The sequence below is a fragment of the Panthera tigris genome, chromosome D2 (assembly GCF_018350195.1).
Source record: "Panthera tigris isolate Pti1 chromosome D2, P.tigris_Pti1_mat1.1, whole genome shotgun sequence".
In the NCBI taxonomy this organism is placed as follows: domain Eukaryota; kingdom Metazoa; phylum Chordata; class Mammalia; order Carnivora; family Felidae; genus Panthera; species Panthera tigris.
In genome coordinates, this window is record NC_056670.1 from 30,185,053 (window position 1) to 30,205,642 (window position 20,590).

General features: G+C 54.9%; 1 protein-coding gene and 2 long non-coding RNA genes across 3 annotated transcripts in view; 1 reads left to right on the forward strand and 2 right to left on the reverse strand.

Annotated features, from left to right (window-relative positions):
- Positions 1-449: 449 nt before the first annotated feature.
- LOC122231923 lies at positions 450-1,336 on the reverse strand. The gene is made up of 2 exons (XR_006209216.1): positions 926-1,336; positions 450-809 (listed from the first exon to the last, which is right to left on the reverse strand). It is a non-coding gene; the product is annotated as an uncharacterized LOC122231923 (long non-coding RNA).
- Positions 1,337-4,778: 3,442 nt separating this feature from the next.
- On the reverse strand, positions 4,779-14,212 carry LOC122231922. Its single transcript, XR_006209215.1, has 3 exons — positions 14,144-14,212; positions 13,644-13,831; positions 4,779-5,165 (listed from the first exon to the last, which is right to left on the reverse strand). It is a non-coding gene; the product is annotated as an uncharacterized LOC122231922 (long non-coding RNA).
- A 1,920-nt stretch (positions 14,213-16,132) lies between these two features.
- The window catches only part of COL13A1 (collagen type XIII alpha 1 chain), a 147,076-nt gene continuing 142,618 nt past the window's right edge, over positions 16,133-20,590 (forward strand). Inside the window, 1 exon segment of the mRNA XM_042960600.1 lies at positions 16,133-16,426. Coding sequence (XP_042816534.1) covers positions 16,133-16,426 — 294 coding nt within the window.

A 20,590-nucleotide genomic window follows, 5' to 3' on the forward strand; every position in this document is an offset into this window, starting at 1 on the left:
TCTCCCACCGTTGCAGGGGAAGTGCCAAGGCAGGACCTGTGAGCCCTGCACACCTGCCCCCGCGCCGTCTTCCTCCCCCACATTCTCAGGGCTCCAGCCCAGCCCTCCAGTGCCCTTATTCCTTTCGGCTCATGGGGTAAAAGCCTGTCGCCCTCATGTCATCTGTCCCCCAGCCCTGAGCTCTCCGAAGCACAGGGGTTGCATCTAATCCACATCAGTGCTCACCAAGGACCCCAGCAAACAGGGTCCTGGCAGGGGAAAATGCTCGGTGACATCTGCTAAATTGGACACAGTCAAAGCCACACAGAAGGACAGCAGACACATAGTCCCTGCAGTTATGAGACTCCATTAACTTGAATTCTGCAAGAATGTCTCTGTCGGGTTAAACTTGGCTGGCTGGGACAAGCGGGCAGAGCAAATAGTATGTGGAATGAAAAATACATAGCAAAGCTCTTCAGATTATTTAAGCCATTTGAGGAAGGGCTTGCGTAGGAATTTGCAGCAAAGCCAGGCACATTCTCTTGGGAAACATTCCCAACAGCCAGGCTTGATTTCCCCCAGGGAGCGGCCCATAGCTCTCCCAGCGATGCCTTTGTCAAAGTGGCCATTGCCTGCCTTTCTCTTCTCTTCCCTTCGGAGCACCTCTTTCTTCAACGATTCACAGTAATGACCACAGCGATGATGGCCTGACCACATGACTGGGACCCATTGTAGACAAATGTTTTTTCTTCTTAACAGACCTCATGTTTCAGCACCCCCAGGAGGAAGCATTTGGCAGGGGAACAGTTTCCTCATTGAAAGTCTGGGTTCTGCATAAAATACATCAGAAGCTTTTAGCCCAAGGTGGGTGGGGATGGGGTAAGTCAAACACATGCTCTGCCAGTTAGGACACTTGGGAGTGCCAGTGACAGAAAACCCAACTCACCAGGCTTGACCAAAAAAAGAGAATGTTTGGAACATATTCCTGAAAATCCAAGATGGCGCTAGCTTCGGGTGCAGCTGGTTCCAGGGTTTCGGATTGTCACTAGGACGCAGTCTTGGTCCGTTTCCCTTTTTCAGAGCTACCCTTTTCTGATTGTCTTTGTTCTCCAGCTCCAAGTTGTGGCAAGTTGGCTGACAGCAACTCCAGGAGACACGTTCCTAGATTCAAACTCAATGAAAAAGAGCTTTTCCTCCCCTAGTTATGGGAAATAACCTCCTGGGCCCAGCAGTCATTGGCCCAGATTGGGTCATGTGTCTATCCTGGAACCAATCACTGAAGCCAAAACGATAGAACTTCCCTGCACCACTAAACCTAGGTCACATGACCCCACCAGATCAACCTGGAGCTTAGCTCTCATTCAAATCACGTGGATGGAGAGTGGGAAGAGCAAACCATTGCCCAAAGGAAATCTGGAGTGCCGGACCCATGTGGATCACGAGCTGTAATAAAAGCAAGTATCCATCATACAACCAAAGAGAGAACCGCGTTAAGCAACAGCCCATAATCCACGCTACTGAGAGAATAGTTGGAGTCCTAGAAACATCCACATCTCTACATCAGTTTTGAGAAGTCACGAAACTTAGTGTGCTATTGCTTAATTTTTTAATTTGTTGTTGTTATTGTTATCATTATTATTATATTTACTGACAAAGACGTTGTGGGATCCACAGCACCATGAATCGTGAGGACGCTTGTTGGTTACTTCCCAGGACCCCAACTGTTCTAGCCAGTAACCCTGTTTTCTGTTGGGGGTTAGTGATTCAGGAAGGTAGACTCTACCCTCACTCCACACTCGGGAGAAGCCAGTTAGCCCAGGCCATCCTCCTGCCCACCAGGATTGGCCCAGGGGTGAGCATGTGACCTGAGCTAGTCCAATTAGAATGACTTTCAGGACTCCTGCTGTTAACGCTAAGATAAGATGCTCTTTCTCTCTGGCAGGATATGAATGAGAAAGTGTGTGTAGCCCTGGAAGGCGTCGGGACCCGTCTTAGGACCACAAGGAAAGTAAGACTGAGGGCACCATAGCAGAAGAAGCAGGAGTCGGGGAGGAAGAGAGACATGGGGGAGGAGAAAGAGAAAGAAAGAAAGCAAGGGGGAAAAAAGGATGGAGGAAAGGAGGAAGGGAGAGAGAGCGGGGGAAGAGAGAAACTGTTAAACTCTAGATCAAACATCACCTGAAGCCTATAGATTAGGCTGCTTACATCACCAGATCTGCCTATGGATTTTTCAATTATGTGAGTCAACTTTATTGTTCTTGCTAGTTTGGGTGAGACTCCCCCCGCCCAACGCCTCAGGCGCAGGCCCCTCTCCAGGGGAGAACTTCAAGGGGCCCTGCCCTTCACAAAGAAAAAAAACTGTCCCTGGGGCTCCCACCAGCTTCTTGGGATGGGTTGGGTTACCCCATAGGTGAGACTTTCTATCACTTGCAACCCAAAGCATTCTGATTCACTCAAAACATTTTTGAGCTGCTTCCAAGTCTGGACAGCCCATGCAAGTGTCCATATAATAGTTCTAGGAAAGGAGATATAGTGGGGAAGCACAGACATCTTGTTTGTATGTTATTTAAAACATTTTTTTTTCTTAACGAAGCAATCAATGTTCGTTGCAAAAAAAAAAAAAGGGGGGGGGACATTCAGAACAGCCAGATCCATTAATCAATACCCCCACCTCGTTCCGTGTGAAACGATGATGGTTTCTCGTGATACGAATTTTAAAGTATGTATTGAGTCCTTCCTATGTACTGGGACCTTTGCGTGTTAACAAACCCAAGTAGTAGGCTGCTTTACCCCTTCCTGCAGAAAAGGGTGACCTATAGGGTTACACAGAGGACAGAAAGTGAGGTAGGACAGAGCCCGTGGCTTCTGACTCCAGATTCAGATTTCCTCACCACTGCCCAGACCTACAAATAGATGTCAGAGTTTCTGGAGCTGGTGCTTTGAGTGGGCAGAGAGTGACAGGTGTGGGAGGAAGTTAGGCCAGGAAAATCAAAGCCTGCCTTCTGGTCCTGACTCTGCCACTTACTGGCTGGGTGATCTGGGACCAGTATTTTCATTGGCCGAGGCCGCAGTGTGGGGTGCCCAACACGTGGTCAACCAGGGATAAACGGATGAGGTGAACCAGTGTGGCGGCGGCGGCTCTGGCAGCCTGCAGGGGGCATTGTGGAGAAGGAAAAAACTAAAAGGCAGAGAGTGCCCACTCCCCCACCCCAAAAGATGATATGCACTCTGCGGAGCCCCCCATAGGCCTCCCAGGGGCACCCGGGGTGGGTGCTCGCTCCTGAGGCTGTGGAAGCCTCTAACAAAGCCCGAACCATGTCAGGGTGGGGGCCAGACCTGGAACTTCCTACATGTGTGTAAAAGGCTTCATTTATCTTTCTTAGTTTTGCTTGGCAGAGGGAAAAGGCAGAAGAGTGTTTTACTTACTTCTTTTTTTTTTTTTTTTAAGAAAAATTTCCATCGTAGAAATGGCATGTGTTTATTTTTAAAAGTACAGCTCCAGGGATCTATAATGTCTGGGGGAGAGAGATGGCTTAGGGGCCAGTACTGACCCTCTTGTACTAAAGTCAGGTCTGGGTTCCTTTAACCACTGGACTCTTCCCTCCTAGGCCTCTCTCCTCATAGCAGAACAGAAATCCTGCTCATGAATGAGAAGGAGAATGCCAAAGAAGAGTGAAGTCCAGAGAATTGAAATATCATTATAGTAACTGGCTGACATTTATTGAGTACTTACTATGTGTTAGGCACTGGGCTAAGCGCCTTACACATTGAATGCTCTCAGTAACAGCAGGAAATGGGAATTCTTGTCTACACCTTACAAGGGGCGGAAATCAAGCCTCAGAGAAGTAGTTACCAGCCCAAAGTGGTGAAATGAGAATCACATACCCCAAAGTCTGACCCCAAAGCCACCGTCTCATGCCTGAGGCTGAAACATAGAGCTCATTACTGCTGGCAAGAACCCTCTCTCGGGGAGAAGAAAATAAACCTCAAAGACGAGGTGGAGGTCCTCCCAATAACCCAGCCCTCCTCCATCAGAGATCCTCCCCGTGTGGGAAATGGCATGACCAGGCAACTCCTTAAAGCAGGTGGCCTTTTCCATGAGGCCCCCAGGACTTCACTTTGTCCCCATTGGCTTTTAAAGGGGAGGCCCTGGGGAAGGGATTGGATCAGAAGTTCCTGGGGCCCCTACCCATCCTGAGCACATTTCCCAGAGGGCTGGGAGTCAGGGGATGGGACGTGGAGCCCAGACGGCGTGGCTTTTCCCCTGCCTTCCCTAACTGTGACTTCGGGTGAGCTATACAACCTCTCCGCACATCAGTGTCCTCATTGGTTAACTGGGAGATAGTTGTGAGGATTTCATCATGCAAGGTGGTCTCTATAAAGCACTTAGATCAATCCTTGGCACATGGGAAATGCTTGGCAAAAATTAGTTGCTATTATTCTCCAGAAGCGATCAGTTTCACCAAGCGGACCATGATGAACAGACAGGCACAGACACACACGGTTAGACTGCAAATGGTCAGACACAAGATGTGGTGCTTTTTTATGTTTGCTGTCCCCCACCCCCCACCCCAGGCTCATCTTGCCTGATGTCTGAACCCTCGGAGGCCGCTAGAATTCTCAAAAGGACCTGGTTGGGGATCCCGAGTCTTTCTGTTCCGGAAGATTCCGATATAGTTACGAAGTTCTGTGGGGTACCATCTGCAACCCTCCCCTCCAGGTCCAGGTTCAGCTAGGATTTATTCAGTTAAGAAAAAGGACAGCACCTGAAATTGTGGAAACACTTGTCCCCCTTCACCCATCCTTTCTTTATGGTCCCGTCTTGGATCTTTTGGGGCTGTGTTTCTCAGACATATACCCACATTAGGCTGGTAAAGCCATAGCGTCTTCACCATGATGCGCACGATTGATCCCATGACCGCCTCCGTCATCACCAGTATCATTCCTGTCGTGCCACCATCTAATGTAAACCATGATCCTCTCTATTGTTTACCTCTATCATTGGCAACACCATTTCAGCATCAGAGCCACTTCCATCACTGATGTTGTCTTTGCCATTTTCGTCTCCACTGTCATCATTATTAGGCTTCCTCTCACGCGATCATCTTTACACTTCCATGATCACCTGCCGCTCACGGTCAGTCAGAACGCTTTGGTAGCAAGTGACGGAAAACCCAGTCAGCCAGCTTCAAGAGAGACAGAGAGAGGAAGAGAGCGAGAAAGAGAGAGAGGGAGAGGTGGGGGTGTACACACCCAAACTCAAAAGGGCAAGACCATCACAGGGATAACTCTGCCCAAGGGACTGTACCATCCAAACACCGAAAGGATGCTTTCCTTCCCTCCATCTCTTATCCCTGCTTCGTTCTGCTGCCCGTTTAATTCCCTACATCTGCATACAGACCCCTCTCCAAGTGAGCCAAGGATCTATATCCTTGCTACATAGTGACATAAAGTAGAAGAATTTCCCTCTTCCCAAGTAGTTTGGAAAGCTCCAAGTTAAGTCCCTGATTGGTGCAGCTTGGTCACCCTTCGGGCCAATCACAGTGGCAAGACGCATCCGTTCTTGCAATTGGCCCAGCTTAGTCATGTGCTGAGCACAGACACGGCAGTTGGGAGAAACTTGGCGAGCAGGTGGGTTTCCTGGTTTGTATCCACGTTCACCTACCCCGTTTACCACCATCACCTCCACCATCATTACTCCTTTCCTGAGAATTATAACGTGCTAAGCCCCGAACCTGATGTTTGAAACCTCGACAGATCTGAATTTGATGACGTCCCCAGCCTTTCAGGGATTTCCCATTTCTGGGAAATAGGAAAGGTGGCACGTTCAAGAAGCTGGACTCCTAGTCCTTGGCCACAGGATGGGAGCAAAAAGGGAGGTTGTGAGAACAGAGTCCAGCGCCTCTGCAGCGGTGGTTCTAATCCCTGGGCAGGCCCAGTGTGACGGGCCCCTGTGCCCAGCCCAGAAGGGGAGCTTCCCCTTCAGATGTGCCAGGCTCCCACGCTAACCCATCACCCACAGCCTGCCACAGCCTTCGGCACATCTGTCCCCCTTCCCGGGGGGCTGGGCCTTGCGTTTGGCCCAGTGCCTCCTGCTCCTGCTCCAAGCAAACATCTGTTTCCACATGTTGTCCCAGAGCCTTATACGGCGGAGGGAAGACTCAGGTTAATACATCTACAGCAGACCCGACTGTCAGCAGTGATCTCATGTCAGGAATGGATTGCTCGAAGAAAGCAAGACCCCTCGCTTCCTGATGGAGGGAGGCCTGTATAGGAAAGACAAACAGGGCATTTCTCTCTCCAGCTTCAGAAATAACCTTAACAAAAGCAACAACCTTTAGAAAAAAAGAGAAGGGGGGAAAAAAGACCCTTGTAATGAGGTTTACAGGAATGCATGTGCCAGGCAGGTCTGCTTTCACAGCTACTGCCGGAGAAGGAACTAGAGGGAGAAAAACTCTGTAGGGAGGGCAAAGCCCCCTCTGGATTTACTAGCCCTTGGCCGCAGTCCAGACCCTGGGCTAGGCTTGAACTTGGGGGCCGTGTGATGCCTGGGAGGGAAGAGGCTGGGCCCCGGTCTGGCTCTGCACTAGTGTGCTGTGTGATCTTGGACCACACTCTGACCTCTCTGTGCAGTTTCTGCAGGTCCCATATACTAGTGAAGCCCTGGGGAATTTATCAAGTTTCTTCCGGGCAAGGGGTAGGGATACTCCCTAGTTCAAGGCAGGAGAGCTGCTCCGAAGGGGAGACTTGACGACTGAGCTCGCATAGTCCAGACGAAGAGTTTCACAGTGGTGGCGGTCGCTGGTGGGGCTGGGGGGAGGGCGGGGGACAGGAGAGCAGCCAGAGACACGACACCATAACTTGCAGTTCCCAGATGCTGGTAAACAGGGATCGGCTTCGTCAACTAATTGTGTTCTTCCTTACCCGTCTGTCATCAAACAAAAACATCTGTCTCTTAACCAGCAGTCGCTTGCCTTTCTGACATCTCTTCCCCCATCAGGGACAGCGCAAATCCCAGGATGCTCCTCTGAGCACACGTTTGTGATGCCCTTCCTCTGTCCCTGCACGGGGGCCCAGATTCTGAGCCCCAGACTCTGAGCCGTGTGTCCACAGCTGACAGCTCAGAGGGTCCGCACCCCACTCCCACTCCTCAATGGATTGTCCTTCCTCCAAAACGCTACAAATGGGACTCGGATGGATACATTTGTTCATGGTTTCCGACATCTGCCTGCAGCGTCATCATCATTTCTTCTGGATTTTGTACTGTATTAGAGCCTCACACACATGGTCTCATTGGAGGCTCCCAGGTTCCTCCGAGTAGGAATTAATATTCCCCTGCCCCTGACAGGAGGCTGAGATCCAGAGGTGAAGACACTGAAAGGCACACAGTTTGCACATGGAGAGCTTTCGAGGCTTCAAAGATGGTGCTTTATTTCAACTTGACCTGAGTTAGCAAAACGGTTTCACCCCAAGCACTAACCTCCACTGATTGATAATAAGCTTCCTGCTTTGAGAAGCCGAAGGAGCGTGTGCGTGCGTGTGTGTGTAGTGGTGTTCTGTAGTTGATTAGTGATGTCTGCCAATGGTGCGGCAATGAGGGTGTTGGTATGTAGGCCAAACATGCCCTGCCCATGGCACCTGAGAAGAAAGGGGTTGAAGAGATGGATGGTTGGGGCTGCTGGGGGTCGGATGATCACATAATGCCCCCCTAGCAAGAATCAACCACAAAAGTTTGGAACTTCTGCTCTATTCTCTTGGCCCTCCCCCACTTTTTTCTAAATCTGGATCGTGCCACGTTCCAGGATCCTGCTCGAGACTCACCTCCTCCAGGGAGCCTTCCTGAATCTTCATCCCAACTCCAAGTCTCCATCCATCTCCTCTTCTCCAAGTCCCAGCTCACTCACCTGCCTGTATTTTTGGCCTTCAGCTCATGCTCCCTGGCACTCCACACAGGTCCCTACAGAGGCCCCAGGGGATTGCAGATTCTGTGAGCACCGACTCTGGGTTTTGCTTCCACCAGGAGCTCAATCATAGGCGTGGACTGACGGATGGGTCAATGACCTACCCCGTCCCTCCCCTCAGCTGCAGGAACACAGGGTTAGAGGAGAGGTGTAAACTCTGCTTGGGTCTTTGTTGTATACCTCCAATCTCTGCAGTTATTATGGTGGCGATGATGGTCTTGTCCTGGGTGCTGACGTGGCACTTAGCAGGCCCCATGCAGCCAATCCTCACAATGGCTCTAGGACACAGGAATTTTTCTCGCCATATTTCAGATTTAAAAACCGGGTGCAGAGAGGTCACAAGTCACACTGCCGGGAAACAGCGGAGCCAGCCCCTGAAACCATTCAGAACAGCCTCCGAGTGAGCAGAAAACAGGTGTGGGCCCAGTGATGGAATGGGACCAGAGAGGAGATGTCTGCTGAGTTATCCTTGCACCACCTGAGACCCGAGGGATGTGGGCTGTTTGGGGTCTCCAGCTGCTGGTCTGGGAAGGGTCTAGGCACTTAGAGTACACAGTTGGGCATGGCCTTTGCTAACACGATATTCCCCAAATCTTACGTCTTAGGGTCAGATGAACTCATAGACCTGTCTTACCAGGCATTCTTCCCAGACTGGGGGAGGCAGTTACATCTGTGGCTCCCAAAGGAGCACACATCCCGGAATCAGGTTCGCGGGTAGTTCCCTCCCACACGGAACCAGCCTTGGCCATGTGACTCGTTTTGGCCAAGTGTTGGACATTAGCAAGTGTCATACCAGCAGAGGCTTCATAAGTCCTCGCCCACGGGGACTTATGTCCTATCGGAACTCTCCCTTCGGACGACAGCCATCACGCTGTAAAGAGGCTCGGGATGGACCGTGGACGGGTAAGAAGCCACCTAGAGTGGCCCCTGGAGAATGAGAAGCCATCTGGATGTTACACCCCCAGCCGAGCCTGTGCCAAGCTGCCACAGTGCAGCCACAGCCACACAGAACAGAAGAACCACTCTGCTGAACCCTATCGACTTACAGAAATGTGAGAAAGAGTAAATCATCCTGCTGAAGGCACTACGTTTTGGGGAGCTTTGTCATGCAGCTATAGATGACTGCAACACCGCCCTCGGTTACTGCCCTCATCGCTCTGAGACACGATGGCGGGGGGGGGGGGGGGGGGGGGGGAACCACTCAGCAGCACACACGTGTTTCTGTATACACATCTGGACCAAAGCCAAATGCACGCGCAGACGTCAGTACGTGCACAGTTGCGCGCGCGCGCACACACACACACACACACACACACACACACACACCGAGTGGCTTGGAGACAGTCCAGCCGCACTGCGGGGCAGCCCGGGGCAGCCAGAGCACGCGCCCTCCCCTGCGTGTGCCTTCTCGCGCGTGTGCGCAGAAAGGAGCATGCGTCACACACGCCGAAACACAAGAGCAGATAAAGGCGCGTACACGCAGCGGGAGCCTAGACACACGGCCGCTGGGGCATGGGGAGTGGAGGGTCACAGCCCCACGTACGTGCACGTGGTCGTTCGTGGCCCGAAGCCGCATGCCCCCCAAGCTCCTCCAAGCCCCTGGGTCGGCGCGAGGGGGCCCCCGGCGATTTCATCAGCGCAGCCTCCGCACCTGGCTTCGCTCTCTACTTAATGAGAGAGTTTATTTTGGCCGCAGTTAACAAGGCTCCCGGGGGCCCCCTGGGCAGGCCGGCTCTCCCCCGCACATCTGCAGCCCCTGCCCCTTGACCCCCAGCCCCTGCTCTGCAGCCACAGCCAGTGAACTGATTGGCGGGGCTGCGTGGGAAGGAAGTGGGGACGCGGGAAAAGGCATTTCCAAATGTCTGATCGGCAGCCCCAGGCTGGGGGGCCTCCGGCTGGCCCCCAAACCCCAGAGCGCTCTCCCCAGAGACGCCGCACGCTACTGTACTCTAACCGGGGCCGAGCGTTTCGTTCAAAGCTTGTACAAAGTCAGAATTGACAGCCGGAGCCCAAGAGAACTGCCTCGCTCACCCTCTTTCCCTGGAGCCTGAGCTCAGGTCATGCTCTTTGGGAAGCGGCCTCCACAGGGCAGGTCAGCGGCTCCGCAACAGCCGGCACCGGGGCACAGCCCCTCACTGGCTCCCCTCTGCCCTCAGGACAAAACCCACACGCTTACCTTGCCCTGCCCCCACCCACTCTTCACCCTAAGCCCTCTCTCTCCTTTGCACTTTGTATTTCAGGCCCGGTGAGCCATTTACAATTTCCCGAAAGCACCATGCTCCCTCTTACCTCCGGGATTTTGCACAGGCAGATGCCTCTGTGCGGCAAGCCCTCCCCACACCCCATCATCTGACTGACTCCGCTCATCCTTCAGGCCCCATCCCCCCCCCCCAAGCCTAGTAGCGACTCCCTTCTGCCTCCCCAAGCACCCCCCCCCCCCCGTGACCTCATCGTAGCACTGTCCCCGTGCACCTCCACCACGAGCCTTCCATGTGCACAGAGGTGTCTCCAACACCAGCTTGGGGCCTGGCACTAGAAAGAGCTCCACAAATATTTGCCGAGTGGGTGAATTTCAGAGCGGGGAAGGCTTTTATCCCTTCCAGTTCTCCTTTCCCCTCGTTGCCCATCAACCTCTAAATCTTGCATAAGAGGAGATAGGTGCACAGGTGAAGCAATATAGCTGGGCGAGAGTGGGAATTGGGAGTTCATCCATCCATCCATCCATTCATTCGCTCATTCATTCATTCAAATACCATTTCTGGGGGCATTTTCGCTGTGCCGAGTGCTGAGCATACAGAAATAAACATGGTCCACGCCTGCTCTCTAGCAACACACACCCTCGGGGAGAGGATTGACACAGGTCATGGGATGTGGTTTAGGCTACACGAGGCAGACCAGAATAATTAGTCTGTGGCTCAGCTGAGACAGGTTACTTCTCCCTCACATGAAAGTCTGGGCTTGTCTGGCAACTCAATCCCACAAAGCCACCAGGGGCCCAGGCCCCTTCTATCTTGTTGCTTACCACATACAGGCATCAGAAGCAGAGCTGGGAGGAGTGCCGGCCTGGCAGGGATCATAAAACCTGAGGGCGAAATGAGGAACAGGAAGTGCGAACAAGCTGTGCATGGGGGAATGTTCTGGCAGGTCCTGGGCCAGGCTTCCTTGGGTTAGGTTTCCCAGTTGTGGTTACTACGGGGGGAAAGTTGAGTTGGTGTATGCTAAGCATGGGACAGGCAGTGGAAGCAAAGGGATCCGAAGGGAGGAACAGATTTGAAAGACACTGAGGAGGTAGAATCCACAGGGGTTGGTCCCAACTGGATGGAGGAAGTAAGGACGAGGGCAAAGGCACACATCCAGCCTGAGCCACAGGATGATGCCAATGCCGTGCCAGAGGAACGGAAGGAAGGCAGAACAGGGGATGCTCCGCGTGACATGAGGTGGCGGGGAAGGGAGCTCCTAAGGGAGCTGGCAGGAGGCAGCTGGAGGTGCGTGAGGAGTGCTAGGCACAGGCTGTGGGTCTGCACTGGAGAATCATCATCCGAGAGACAGAAACCAGAGCTCAGGAGGGGCACGATCCCCCAGGAGGAGTGCTCAGCACAGGGACTTTCTACCTTGCACGCACATCCCAATCTGCCAGGGAAATTCTATAAACAGGATGGGAGCCTGGGATTCCTGTGCCCCTTCCACGACCACAAAGAGCTTCTGGCTCTGTAAGGTGGGGAGCCCCTACCTGTGACTCTGGGCTCGGAGAAGAAACCCAATTCACACTAGCTTAAGCAAATATGACTCCTGTAATTGAAAAGTGTAGGCCTTGGGGCCCCTGGGTGGCTCAGTCGGTTGAGCATCCGACTTTGGCTCAGATCATGATCTCTCAGTCCCTGAGTTCGAGCCCTGCCTCGGGCTCTGTGTGGACAGCTTGGAGCCTGGAGCCTGCTTCGGATTCTGTGTCCCCCCTCTCTCTCCACCCCACCCCTGCTTGTGCTCTGTCTCTCTCTGTCTTTCAAAAATGAATAAACATAAAAAAATTTTTTTAAAAGAAGAGTGCAGGCCTGGATGAGTTTCAGGCACAGTTTGATCCAAGAGTTTAAATATCTTCAGGACTCAGTCTCTCTGCGTCTCTGCCTGCCTCTCCACTCGTTTCATTTTCAGGCAAGATCTTAATGAACTGTGGCAAGATGCCTCCTGTAGCCCTGGTTGGTGCTCTCTTAGAAAGCCCGCTGTGGAGAAATAGCTGTCCCTTCCCAACCTTAGAGGATAAGAGCCAAGGGGTGTCTGGGGGGCTCAGTCGGTTGAGCGACCGACTTAGGCTCACGTCATGATCTCACAGCTTGTGGGTTTGAGCCCTGCGTCGGGCTTTGTGCTGACAGCTCGGAACCTGGAGCCTGCTTCGGATTCTGTGTCTCCCTCTCTCTCTGCCCCTCCTTCCAAAAATAAATAAACATTAATAAATTTTTAAAAAAAGAAGATAGGAGCTAGGCATGGGGTCAATCCCATCAGAGCCACATGGACTGAGAGTAGGGGGCTCCCCCAAGGGAACCTGAGCCACAGTCATGGGGAGAAGTGAGAGTAGGCTCCGGAGGTAAAACAACAGGAGTCCGCACTCCTGTGGCCTCTATGGGTGATTCTGAAGCGGGTGGCACAGCTCAGCAGCGACGCTGTGACTCCTGAGGAGTTGTAACCACCATTTTTGACGCGGGGAGAAGTAGAGGACTCTTCAAGAAGGACTAAAAATCAGACTGGAGAGACAGGAGTAGACGAGGCAGTGGGGTCTCACTTGCCGGGACGGTAAGGGTTTCAGGAAGTGGGAGGTTGAGAAGCAGAGAAGTGGGGTTTGCACCCTAAAATTGGGTTTGGAGAGAACAATAGGATTTTAAGGTGCCCAGAGCCCATAAGCAAAGGATGGACTTTCTGGAAAAGGGTCCAGCAGGAGCAAATACGCGGAAGCAGAAAAACACAGAAAACACTTTGGAAACAGCCCATGTGCATAGGGGCACTTTTCCTTAGCTTTCCATCCTGGTATCCAGAATATCTGTTTCCTCTAGGGGTATAAGCATGGCCACAGAGCAAAGTCAAACTCTTTGGGTTAATGCTGAAAGCCACTTCTTACTACAAACAAGAAATTCTTCCTGAGCCACAGGATCCCTGCCCTTCTTCCCGGGAACCCCCACAGCACTTTCTTGTGGCCCGTGCACTGTTTTGGGGATGTTTCACTGTTCTGCCTTACGTGGCAGCTGTTTTCGAACATATCCAATCTTCCCTGCTGGATTTTGAGCTCCCGAAAAGTAGGGTCTTTTCTTCCCCGTGTCCGTAGCTCCCGGCCCCCACTTTTGCAGAAAGAGTGTTCAGGATAAGCCCAGTTACCTTGTGTCTATGGTAAGCAATGCTTCGCTGGGGGGGAGAATTCCCCAGACGGTATACAGAGAAGGGAAGGGACATTGGGGGATAGGACCCCCCCCCCCACTTAGACTGAGGCCTGCCTCCTACAAGCTGCTACCCCCAGCTTTCAGTGATGGGGAAATGGAGTCTGTGACTCATCTGCTTTCCCTTGGGATTGAAATTTCTTTCTGTTTCACAACGGGGAGCCCAGCAGCAGCTGTATCTTAGCTGGCACCAGCAACTATGAATCCCAAAGAAGAAGCAGATGCCATTTTTAAGGGCCTGCTCTGTGCCCGAGCACTTTGCTGAGCGCTTTTCCTGCATTACCTCGTTAAGCTGCCCAAGCTTGACACAGCTGTGATTTATACCCAGGTTTCTCTGACTCCAGAGTCCCCTGGAAGCCCCTGAGGTTCAGACATGCGGTTTGCGATGCCAGGGTCAGGCTAGCACTGCACCTCCTCCTTGTTTCCAGCTCCAAGTCAACGGTCTCACCGGCTGAGCATTCCTGGGGGCTCCTAAAGTCCGCAAAGGGGAAAGATCAGCTCGCGGAACAAGGAAGGAATGAAACTAGCCCCCTGTGCTGTCCTTCCATTCCCAATAGCCTGGGGGGCCGGCCGGGGGTGAAGGTAGAGAATCCAAGTCCCAGAATCTCTGGCAGGCAACTCAGTGCAGAAATTCTCTGGCGCCCCCTGGTGGTCTCCAACACCCATGGGTTCTCTCAGGGATCGTCTTGAGTGGCTGGGGGGAGGCACCCATCTCCCCTGGGGGGAACACAGGCGCCCTTACCCCGCGTTCCACCTCAGGGAAATGCTAGAGCTTGCACTGACCTGGAACCCCTGGCCAACGGCACTCTCCCAAGCATAATTTGGTACCCCTGTAGTCCCCATGGGGCTGACTGACCAAGCCTGCAATGCTAAAGCCTTTATTACATATGAGCACTACGTTACTATGTTACTCTCTTAAATGTGCTACACCCTTAGGTGTGCCTTGTCACTCTATTATACATCAGGCCCCACCAAATCAGTATATACCTTGTCAAGTTGTACACCCTGCTTTTATAAGATGGAATCACAACACTCTGGTCACCCCAACCCGCATTTCACATTTCAAAGGCCGGCCTTTTTGTCCCCTGCCCCCCCCCCCCCCCCCCCCCCCCCCCCCCCGGTTCCTGGGAAGTAGGCTTTCTCCAAGAGCTCAATCCCACCACCTCATTTGCAGGAATGTCAAGAGGCGGCAGGGAGATAAGGTCTCTTGGGATACAAATGTTACTGAAAGTGGGGGAGATGACAGGAGAGGAAACTACAAACTGCCCTCAGGCCACCAGTGTTTCTCTACAGGAGCCTAGGAAATGACAGCAGGAGGGAGCGGGTGAGCTCCAGAGAAGGACTCTTGCAGGGAGAGAGTCTGACTGCGCGTGCCCTTGAGAATAGTTCACCTTTGATGGCTGGGCGAATTGGGGCAGGCTCCCCCGACAGTGGTGGGATGGAAGGGGTCTCACATCAATGACAGGCAGGAAGGGGAGGGACCGGGACCTGACTCTCAGGTACCTTGTTTGGAATTAAGCCTTTCTGCTCAGTTTCATTCTCCTGTACCTTGTAACATCTTGGTCCTGAAAGAGAGAAAAGGAGGCCAATGCCTCTGCCCTCTGGAGGGCTGACTTTTCACCCCGGAATAAAGATGTTAAAGATGTGCTAGGCGGAATGAGCCCAACCAAAGGCTCCGCAGAGCTGCAGGACTCGGGAGGTACAGGGCCCAAGGTGGAACTGGTTTGGGGTGAGCGGGGAGGGAATGAGACACCGGGACACGTGGGGGGGTGGGGAGAGACAATGGTGGCAGAAAAGATTTAGAGCTTCCTGCTCAGGATATAGAGATCCATCTAGGTGCCTGACCACAACTCAGCCAGGTTCTCTGGAGGATCCCAAAGGCTGCCTTTGCCAACTTGTCCGAAAGCAGAGAGATGCCTGGCCCCTCCACTTCGGTGGAAGGCAGAGGGCCCTCGGTGTGAATCCGGAGAAAGGGAGAGAAGCAGAGCCCCCGCTCCACTCCACACCCCCTTCCTGCCTATAAATAACCCCGAGTGTCACTTCAAAGGGGACAGGGAGCGCGGGAGAGGGGCTCCCGGGCCCGCGGGTTGGGGCAGCGGGCCCAGCACACCACGCCCCCCACCCCGGGCGAGTTTGCATAAATAAATAAATCCAAGCCGTCGGCCCCGCAGGAGGTGGAGGAGAAGAGGGGAGGAGGAGGAGGAGAAGGAGGGAGGGGGTGGGAGAGATTAGTTTGGGAAGTAGCACGGATTGCTCATCCGATCCGTTCAGCCGCAGCCAGTGTGTCAAATTACAGAGGCGCCGGAATCGGCCCCAACGCTTCTCGGCGGCGGCCACGACCCACCTCTGCCCATGGGGCCCTCGGTGTGCGCCCCTTCGCGCCGGGACTGAAGCCGGCTCGCCCGGGAGACGCGAGACACCAAGAAGGACCGACAGCGCGGAACCAACTCCGGGACTCTGCAGATACTTGAAGGGGGAAACGGCGGAGAGAAGGAGAGCCGGCCGGATTCCCCTAACTTTCCTGGACTTGGAACGTTCTTCGAAGTAACTCTCTTCTCACCTGGTCTACTACCGCTGTACTGCCAGCGGCAGCTGGTTGTGTTCTCTCGGCTCTCCCCCTCCTGCCGCTAATTTTTCCATCGTCTTTGCCGGGAGCAAAGGAAAGGGACATTTCCCCCCTCCTTGCCCGCAGCTTGGATCGCGCCTCTGGGCAGCGGCTCTCGCCTTTATTTATTCTATTTATTTATTTATTGGTTCTCAAGACGCAAGGGGATGGTAGCCGAGCGCCCCCGCAAAGCGGCAGCCGCCGGTGCCCGCGGCCCCGGGGAGCTAAGCGCGCCCGCGACGGTGGCGCTGGCGGTGGCGCCGGCGGAGCGCTGCGCGCGGCTGCCGAGCCCGGGGTCGTGCGGGCTGCTGGCGCTGGCCCTGTGTTCGCTGGCGCTCAGCCTGCTCGCCCACTTTCGGACCGCGGAGCTGCAGGCCCGGGTGCTGCGCCTGGAATCGGAGCGTGGGGAGCAGCAAATGGAGACGGCTATTTTGGGACGAGTCAACCAACTGCTGGATGAGGTCTGTGCTCTTTGTTACTGGCTTTTATCCCTGCCCGCGGCGCCCCCTCGCGCAGCCTCCAAACTTTCGACCAGCCAGCCGGTGCCCGCGGGCTCTTGCTCTCCAAGCGGCGCGGTGCGCCCGGGCCTCGCAGGAGCCGTCTGCTGGTGGGGGGGCGGGTGAGGGGGGTGGGGGCGGGGACGGACGTTGCCCTGCGGTGGACTCGGAGGAACCCTAGGACCCCGGCTGCTTGCGTGGGACCCTTCCGCTCCCGCCGCCGGCAGGCGCCCCCAGCGTCCCGCGCAGAGAGCGCCTGGGCGCGCTGGGCAGGTGGAGCGAGGCATGGCGCGCGGAGGCGCGCGGAAGCTGCCAGGCCCTGCTTCTCCTTCCAGGCAGCCCGCCAGGGCGGTGTGAGAGCCTCCCAGCGCCCACGCGGCGGGATATGTGCCCGGTGGCCCCGACCAGGGATGGCTGGGCCCCCGCGGCCCTCCCCATCCATCCCTCGAGGATCAGCGCTGCCTGACTTTTATTGCCACGTTCAGCTGGGAAGAGGGTGTGAGGGAGTGAGTCATCCCAGGGGCTGAGGGGGACAGAAGGGGCAGTCCTTGCAGGGAGTGGTGTCCCGATCACGGCCCATTGCCCCAGGTTGTTAGGGCCCAGGTGTGGGTCGCCCTGGTTCTACTGTCCTTGGGACCGAGTAAGCCCATACTCTCTTGTTTCTTATCCCTGGTCCCCTGGGATGGTCCCCACCATTTCGTGTCTGCGTGTTTTTCTGGGGAAAGGATGCTGAGCTTTCTCCACTTCCGAAATGTCCTTGAACCTAAGTGGATTAAAAGCCACTAGTGTTTCTTGGCCATGGCAATCTTAGGAGTACATGAAAAGAACTCACCCGGGAAGGAGGGACATACAGTCTCATTGGTGCCACCAGAGGAAAAGCTGGGCAGTGAGAGTGTGAGTCTCGGTGACTTATAAGGATCTGGACAGCACAAGGGATCCAGGGCCCAAATGAAGGGGAGGACCCACAGGTAAGGGCAGCAGTGGCCTGGGAAGTGGTCCTGGAACAGCCTGGAAAGTTCCCCTGAGGAAGAACTCGGAGGGGGCCTCTTACTTAGTAGGAGCAGTAAAGAGCAGGGAGGTGGTTTTTATCCCCACTCTGCTACTTAAAAGCTGTGCAGCCTGGGGCAAATACCCTCACTCCTCTGAGCTCGAACATGGTTGTGGTCGTGGTGAGCATTCGAGCCCAGTTCTAACCGTGGTGGGCCCTGGGACCGTTCTGGCACAATGTACCAGTTCCCTACAGCCAGGCCTCTCTCAGGTTCCGTTGCCAGGCAAAGGCTGGTAATTTGCCACGCACCTCTCCAGGGTGGACCCCGAGAGGGAGGCCACAGGGCCAGAGCAGAGAGGGTGGTCCCAGGGCAAGCTTACTGAGACTAGCGGCACACCCGTGACCGCTGCCGGCAGCTCAGCTCGTTCCCATGCCCTGCCAGGACCCAGGGGATGGCCACCCACAGTCCCCTGGGAAGTGTCTGGGCTCAACAGGCAGGCAGCCTTTGCCAGCTGGTTGACAGTGCACGTGGGACTGGCTGGGTGGTGGAGATCGTGTTCGGGCAGTCAGGGCTCCCACCAGGTATCTCAGGGTCCTTGACAGCAGAGGGACAAGCATCTGGCTCTGGGAGCCCCTCTCAAAGCCTCTCTCCATCCTTTCCTCTTCCTGGCCCCTCCTGCTGGCCAGGGCATGCCCCAGATCCTTGCTTCCTCTGCTTGAGACTTAACCATGTCAAGTCTCTCGCTCTCCGGGCCTTGGGACTGACAACGTTATCTGACGTGCTGATTCCTCCTCTGCAACCCGTAGCTTCCTGTGCCCCTACTGACTTCTGAGACCTCTCATCTGCTAGAGCATCTGAACTGACCCCCGTTTTACAGATGGGGAAACTAAGGACCACAGAGGGGCAGTAGGTTACCCCGAGTCATATGATGAGACCCAAAACTAGAACCTAAGTTCCTGACCCCACTTCCCTGGTTCTTCACTCTGTCCTGCCACCTTCCTTTGACCATTTTCATTCATTCACTCGGCAGATGTTTCTGAGAGCTGGCGTGGATCAGGCACTGGTGGGGGGCGGGTGTCACCCATCTGCCCTCCTAAACTTACAGACAAATAGGACACAAAAAAAGACAAGGGGCGGTGACCATGTCATGTGGAACATGCTACGATAATAGAGGCGGAGGAGGTCTGGGGAATGTATCAACATGCAGCGTACCTGCCGGCAGTGGCTTCCTGGGAAAGTGATTTTCAAGTGAAGCCTTAAAGGGTGAATAGGAGACTTCCAGGCAAAAGGGCTGAGTGGAGGGGCCTGTTCCAAGGGGCAAAGAGAACAGCTTCTGAAGGTTGGAAGAGTGGGGGGCGGGGGGGCGGTTTGCCTTGGGGAGCTGAATGGTGGAAGATCTGACTGGAGAGAGACAGGTAGCCTGGGTCAGCAGGTGCCTCAGAGACCGTTAGATCTACGTGAGGGCAATGGGGAGCCATAGAAGGGCAGGTGTGTTCCTAGAATGGGGCGGAGAGTAGGGCAGAGAGGAAGGCCAAACAAGCGGCTAGCACAGGCCAGAGGGGGCTGGGGCCCGGACTGGGCTGCAGGTAGGGACAGAGAGGAGTGAGTGAAACCGGTGGGAAGTGAGGTCAACAGCAGAGGGCACCGGAGCCAGAGGGAGGGGCCAGTCCTATGGGTGGAGGCGGCAGGTGGCCTTGTCCATGGGGAGTGGCCCTAGGAGGCGTGCCCTGGGTGGGGCCTGCGGTCCAGAGGTTCACGAAGGGACACTCCAAGGGCTCCACCGTCCGCTGCAGTTGCGTGAGACCCATTATACTTCATTAATTAAAATTAAATAAATCTAAAATTAAGTTGACCAGTCACACTGGCCACATTTCAAGTAGGCTCAAGAGACACCCGAGGCTAGTGGTTGCCAGTTGTTGGACGGCGCAGACACAGAATATGTATATCCTCACAGAAAGTTCCGGGGGACAGCCCTGCACTAGGAGCAAAGCCACTTGTGGGCCAGCAAAGGTGTCCGGGAGCAACTTGAGGGCTCCCTCCTCCCTAGGAGTCCCTTTCCTAGGTGTGCTCTCCCAGGGCTGAGCAGAGGGCAAAGGTGAGGCGGGGGTGAGGCAGGGAAGGGAGAAGCGGGGGCCATCAGATCCCCCAGAGGGAAGAAAAGGCAGAGGAGAGCCCGGGCCGTGGCTTTGTTAGCAGAGTGATTCTGCGACGTGGACGTGTGGAGGGCTCCTTCTGTAAAGGGCACACAGGCACCCCGTGAGTGGAGGGACCCCACCCCGGGATGCCAGCTGGGCTTTGCCCCCAGCCATGTGGCCTTCGCCAAGCCACGCCACCCCCTAAACCTCAGGCTCCTCCTCTGTAACGCCCAGGCTCTGCCTCCCTCTTGGGGTTGCTGTGAGATTTTCAGGAGATGGCAGGTGGGAGGATGCACTGGAAGGTGCCCCCACCAAAGGCCGTGCCCAGGACTGTACGAGTGCTCCCCGGAAGCTGGGGCAGACAATCCGTCCTGCAGCAGGTGGGCCTGGCCACTCCCTGGAAGATGGAAGAAGGGCACTGGACAGGGCAGTCCCGTGAAGCACACAGCCTGTGCGGTGGCCTGGAGGCACGAACCCGGGGGCACCGCAAGCCCCACCCCCCGCCCAGGGGGGAAAGCGGCATGCTGGGTGTGGGGATCTGGAAGGCGGGTGGAAGAAAGGGCCAGCAGGGAAGGCCAGGCTGAGGGGACCCAGTGGGAGAGGAGCCTGGAATGAGGCAGGCCAGAGGCAGATGCTAGCAGAAGGCCTGGATCTGAGGGGCCCGGCCGTGGGGGAGGGGAGGGTCAGAGCGGGGAGAGGAGGATGGGGGCGGGGAGCCAGCTCATGGGGAGCTGGCAGTGTGGCTTCCAGTCCTCAGGCCCCAACTCTTCCCCCATCGGTGCCTCTCTTCTGGGCTGGGACCCTTAATGAGCGCTCCAGCTGCCTGTTACTTGATTTGCTTGCTGTGAAGAAAGAAACTGGAATGTCCCAAACGGAGGAAATCGGATGTCACCAGGGGCTGGGCAGAGGGTGTGCTGGGAAGCAGGAGGGACCCGAGTTCAAATAGCTAGATCCAAGTTGTAGGATCTGTGGTATCAGCAGCCAGCTTCCAGGTGGGCACCGGC